The 6,212-nt window shown below is 28.1% G+C and overlaps 1 protein-coding gene across 1 annotated transcript in view; it reads right to left on the bottom strand.

The window, feature by feature from the left end:
• LOC139425233 (uncharacterized) overlaps window positions 1-6,212 on the bottom strand; it is a 185,371-nt gene that overhangs the window by 15,038 nt on the left and 164,121 nt on the right. The window contains exon 2 of the mRNA XM_071179177.1: window positions 2,053-2,085. Coding sequence (XP_071035278.1) covers window positions 2,053-2,085 — 33 coding nt within the window. The remainder of the gene's footprint in view (window positions 1-2,052; window positions 2,086-6,212) is intronic.

The following is a 6,212-nucleotide window of genomic DNA, read 5'->3' as shown; positions in this document are numbered from 1 at the left end:
GATAATATGTATAATTAACTATGTTTTAGTTGAATTTATGAACTGTTACAATTGACCCCGTAAGTGGGGACAATTGTAACAAGTGCACGACTGTCAAAAATTGTTAATAACTAATATAATAATATTTAAAATCAGGTATTTAATTTTTTTTTCTAGTAGAGGATAGTCTACTTTACTCGCCTGTCAATTAATAATAATAATATATTGGATTTTTTGTTATTTAAAAATAGTTAAGTAAAAAATTTTACAATTGACACCACTCTCCTCTATAATAGATGCAATTATAATTGCATCTATTATAGAAAAGGAAAGCCTTTTTAAAATTATTTGAACAAAACATTTTAACTATCAAAAATTTTAACTATCTTTAAAAGCGATTTAAAATATTCAAATTTTTTTTAACTTCATTCTGAACTTTGAAATATAAATGTTGAAATTTCTTGAAAGAGAAATAAAATTTTTACTCTAAAAAGCGCTTCTTCTATGAATTTCGCTTTTATCAAAAGCTTTATTTGACGCTATAGGGGCTACAAAAAATGTAAAAATCATCCTTAGAAACAAATTATTCGTTTTAGTTGCATGCCGAAATAGAGTTTTTGGGACTCAAAAAGGCATAAAATTTGAACGAAACCATTTTTTATTCTTTGATTTTTTGCTCTAGACAACTATTTCTCGCAGGAAATGGAATCCTAAAGATATATTTGGCAAATAGATAGATTTTTTCCCAAGCGCATAAACGTACTTTTTTTTTCCTTCGCGTTTGTGATGTTATCAACGAATGACATATTTCATATTTTGAAAGAATTCAATATTTTCTACACGAAATTCCTTTTTTTACACTTTTATGTAATAAATTAATTATACTTAAAGAACTGCTAAATTATAGAATTCAAATTACATTTTTATTCACTTACATATTTTTTATAAATAAAATTTCGTGCGTGGTGACTAATTAAATATTATTATATTAAAGTAAAATAAATTTAGCTCCAAAAAATAAATTGTATTACTTTTATTTATTTTTAAAAATGTAACACTGAGAAACAAAATATGGTCAAAACTACTAAACAGCTAAACACTTTGGTAATGATATTGGTAAAAAGTAACTATAAAATATGGTTTTGTAGCGTATCCTAACTGTGGTAGAGTTTAGTAGTTTTATCATGATATATTTTTTCCGTTAAACTTATAGTAACTTATTGAGAAAATTCAATTATAATTGAAACTCATGCTTCGTTTTATGATAATTTTTACCTGATATTTTTATTTCATTGTATTTTTTTTATTGAAAATCAAAAGAAAATAAATAATTAAATAAAATAAATTTTAAATTGCACTCAATTACGATTCTACGATTGAAAAATATGAGAAAAACGATTTATAGCGCAATTTTGAGTAAAAATTCAAACTTTTGCTAAAAATTATGTATGTTTAAAATTGTTATATTTGTTCTAATACAGTCAATAGTGAGAAAATATCTATCAGTCATGTTATCTGTCTTCATATTTTTTATTTATTTATTTATTTATTTATTTATTGTCGTATGCCTGTTTAGGCAGAGGGGGTGCGATTGTTCTTGCTTTTCAGTGGCGCCATCTATGGCCAAGAATTCGACTTCTGCCACACCATTCACTCAACCACAAACCCGTTTATAGGGCGGGTCCCCTTCACACACACAAAGAAGAAAGGACAAAGAACACACAGAGAGAAAGAAACATCCTTGCCCGGGATTCGAACCCAGAACCTTTCTGATGCAAGGCCAGTTCCCTGCCCCCCACACAGACCGGTTGGCTTTCTTCATATTACGCAAATCTTTTAAAACAATACAAATAATTTTCTATTATGGAGCTTTTACAGTGTTTTTCAAGGAATTAGTTCTTTCCAAAATATTGTAATTAAGAAATATTTATAGTAATTGAGCTTCATGCCTCATCCCTTTAAGTGTTATTTCATACAATAAATTTTTTATTTTCAATCATATAATACTAATTGCGGATACACAAACCATTAAAGCAAAACCATAAAAACCATTAAAGCAAATGATTTACTTACCTCGTCCAAACGCACTCCTTACACTCTCGTTTTCTATCAGCAGCACAAAAGAAAAAAAAACACAGATTATTAAACCATTATTTTTTAAATGGAACATTAATAGAGGACATAAAATTCATTTTGGGATAACTTGTCAAAAACCCAATTTAATTAATATTTTTACGTAAGATTTAATTAATATTTTTACGTAAGATTTAATTAATATTTTTAAAAAAATTATTAATTAAATTCTATTTAATTAGATTTTACACTTTCTTAAGGTTTCTTTAGTAATCAAAATGATGTTATGAACTAGAAATATTTTTTTTCATCTTTTTTAAAAAAAAATCATAGTTCTTTCCGCATTTCTTTTTTTAAAAATATTTAACCAAAGTAAATACGTTTATCCGAGAATGTTTTATCGCAGTTGAATAATTTTTGGTAACGCAAATTCTCTCCTCTCTTTTGTCGGGGAGAGTGGGGTCAATTGTAACAGGGTACGATTGTAACAGATCAAAAATTTCGAATGTTGGGTTCTAGATTTGGTTCCTAGGTGGCACACAAGGTGTATTTAATAAATCTACATGAACACCCCTGCTGGGAACCATTTTTATGTACTTTTGAAAGAGTTACTTCACAAAAGATATTTTCACGCTACTTAAGTACTTTTTTTGGTATTAGAATATTATATTGTAACAAAGTAATTCTGTTTAAACAAATAAAAATTAATAACCGAATATGTAAGTGGACACCTTAATTAACATTTCAAAAAAAAATTGGTTTTGTTAATTAACTAGCATTGTATTTAACAAATGAAGCTGAAATGCCGTCTTGGGGACGATTGTAACAATAAGTAAAGGGACGATTGTAACAGCTGAAAATAAATAATCTTATGTTTACAAACCATTACTTAACTCTTTAAGAACCACCAATATTTTCCTATATCGTTTATATTATGTTGCATGTACATTATTTTATTTGTCACCATTCTCAGCATAAGTTAAAATTTTTAACCCCTTAAAGTTAAAAGTTTAACCCTTTAGGTCTCTGCTCATTATTATTTTTAATTCTAAAATATCACTACTATTTTGATCAATAAAAAATATATCACAACTATGATAATATGTATAATTAACTATGTTTTAGTTGAATTTATGAACTGTTACAATTGACCCCGTAAGTGGGGACGATTGTAACAAATGCACGACTGTCAAATATTGTTAATAACTAATATAATAACAATTAAAATAAGGTTTTTTTTTCTAGTAGAGGATAGTCTACTTTACTCGTCTGTCAATTAATACTAACAATATATTGGATTTTTTGTTAGTTAAAACTAGTTAAGTAAAAAATGTTACAATTGACCCCACTCTCCCCTACTGTTAATTTGTCTTTAGCAGTACATTTAAATTAACTTACGCTTTTTGTGCTCGTTATGCATGTTGAATTGTGTTTGGAATTACATTCCAATTAACTTCTTTTTTACTTGCTATATTCACCTCAATATGTATATGTTAATTTGTGTTTAGCATTTCTTTCAAAGTTGTCTACTAGAAAAACTTGCAATATATTTTGTGTTCTGCATTACATTAAAATTTATTTTAATTCAATTGTACTCGTTTAGTTCACTTTAACTTGTATATGTTCATTTGTGTTTGGCATAGCATTCTAATTAATTTGCATTCGTTTCTACTCGTTATGTTCATTTCAATTTGTACACATTTCGTGTTGAGCATAATATTCAAACCAATATAGCTTAGAAGCAACGTTACTTTGAAAAATGCAAGCAAGGAGTACCGTATGTCTAAATATGACCAGGGATTTCAAAAAAAAGAATTAACGAAGACCATAAGCTGAAAGAAATATACAGTTTGCTGGTTCTGAAATTCTAAAATATTTATTTTGAGAAATTTTTAAGAATTTATCTTGAGAAATTTTAAACAAGCTACATAGTTTGTCAAGAGATGGCGTTGCTGACGGGAAAAAACTGTAAAACAATGTTTTCTACTGCATATCAAGCAATTTCAACAGGCGTCTCTCAATTTCTGTCCTCAAAGTGCTACTAGTTTGCTGCAAATGGTGGTCCACTTGAAAATAGATATAGATAGATATAGATATAGATATAGATAAATAGATAAATAGATAAATAGATAAATAGATAAATAGATATAGATATAGATATAGATAAATAGATATAGATATAGATATAGATAAATGGATATAGATATAGATATAGATAAATAGATATAGATATAGATATAGATAAATAGATATAGATATAGATAAATAGATATAGATATATTTTTGAGATAACAGCACCTAATCAAACTATTTAACTAACAACTACGTTGGCACACTATGAAACAAAATTTGAAACTTCGAAATATTATTCACTTGATTTCCAAAGCAGGACGTAGCAATCTGAATATTTCGAATACCGTACAGTAGAAAATCCATTATAACAAATTTTTCAAACAATCGATGATTTCTGAATGGCTTTTAAAATAGAATAATATAACAGTGGAATTAAACATTTTAGAAGGTTTGTGGTAATGAAAATAAGCATGTTGACCGAAATCATGCAGTCTCTATGATATAGAGCCGGACCAGTAGCCAAGCTTTGGGCTATATGGGAAAGAGTCCATGACGACCTAGGTACATGTCCAAAGCTTGGAGAAAAGAAGAAAAAAAAGAAAAGTCTCTATGATACCAGCACATCCGAATAAATTGAAAAGGGTGCAAAAGCTCTATGGGTAGGGGATGTTTCTGGGTTTAAAGTAAAAGTCTCGATGATAAAATAATTTAGTTTTAAATCCTAAATCATTATCAGATCATTGAAAAAAAATACTTTTTAACGAAATCTTAAGCTTAATGGGTACCATAAAGATATTGAGTACTTAAAATAACTAGTACTCAGAGTTTGAGTTAGAATTACCTTAAAAAAACTACAATAAATTTCTGAAAATATGCTGAAACTTTCGAAGCTTTATATCAACAATAAATTGAACCACTTTTAAATATATTGATGTTATTTCTAAATATTCCTACAGATAGTCTTTTTTGTCATTTCCTGTGATTGCTTTGTTAATAAATGCAAACATAAATGAATGAGTTGCCATAATTTCGCTGCTTTCTGAATTAATGGCCTAACTGAATAGTCACAAACCCTAATTTTTCTTTTTCTCCAAAATATGCTAAGCACTTCATCCTTGTGTTTATATCACTTACAAGATTTAACATTCGGCTAAATCACTCTAGACAAAATAAATTTAGAGTAAATAGGTTCCCTTAATAACCGTTAAGATTTTAAGAAGAACGGTTCACAGCTAGCGGTGTGAAAGTAATTACCATTAATCAAATTACGCATAACTGTAACTGTTAAGAGGAACGTTTTGTAATTTAAATAGATTATTCAAATCATTAAGCGTGGTTCCTTGAGTGATTAAAGTAAAGTATGTTTTATCATATAATTATTAAGGGTAAAGTTATATGTCTCACATTGAAATGAGTTAAATGAGATAAAATAATACCATATCTTGTATCCTTTTATGTTTTTACTTAGTTCCAAGTGGTTAGCTCTAAGAAACATTTACCGGTTAATTAAATAAAAACATTAGTTTGATTTTCTCAGATTTTTATAATTGAATTGCATTTATTGATGAAGTATTAGATGAAAGCATATTTATTTATTATGCATGTTTTGAACCACATTTAAAGTATTATATAATTAATCATAAGAAGCTGAAGTGTACTCTCAGAAATGTTACTCTTACTTTTGAAGATCAGCAATCCTTGAGCTGTATTTCGTTAATTTTGAAAATCATTTCGTCACAAAATCACGTGATTTGTGACGAAACGCGAACTCTCAAATCTATGAGAAAACGCTTCCTCATCTCGGAACCTCAGTGCAGTACATTATAGGATGTTAACTAAAATGAACACTAGACGATTGAAACTAGAAGACGAAATAAGTCGACCCAGCTGTATGGCGGACAAGGAATTGACCTCATGCTAGGAAGATCGGGGGTTCGAATCCCACGTCGAGCATTTTGATATAAACTTGTGAAATTCATTTTGATTTTCAATATTAGTTATTAATGATTATATGTATAATGCTCAAAAAAAGAAAAAAAAAACCACCCCGAATGATTTTTGATCTAATGATCAGATTTTCACGTACT

This window comes from Parasteatoda tepidariorum, chromosome 1, assembly GCF_043381705.1.
Source record: "Parasteatoda tepidariorum isolate YZ-2023 chromosome 1, CAS_Ptep_4.0, whole genome shotgun sequence".
In the NCBI taxonomy this organism is placed as follows: Eukaryota; Metazoa; Arthropoda; class Arachnida; order Araneae; family Theridiidae; genus Parasteatoda; species Parasteatoda tepidariorum.
Note: the sequence above shows the minus strand (reverse complement) of the source record. Positions and strands in the feature narration are given on the sequence as shown.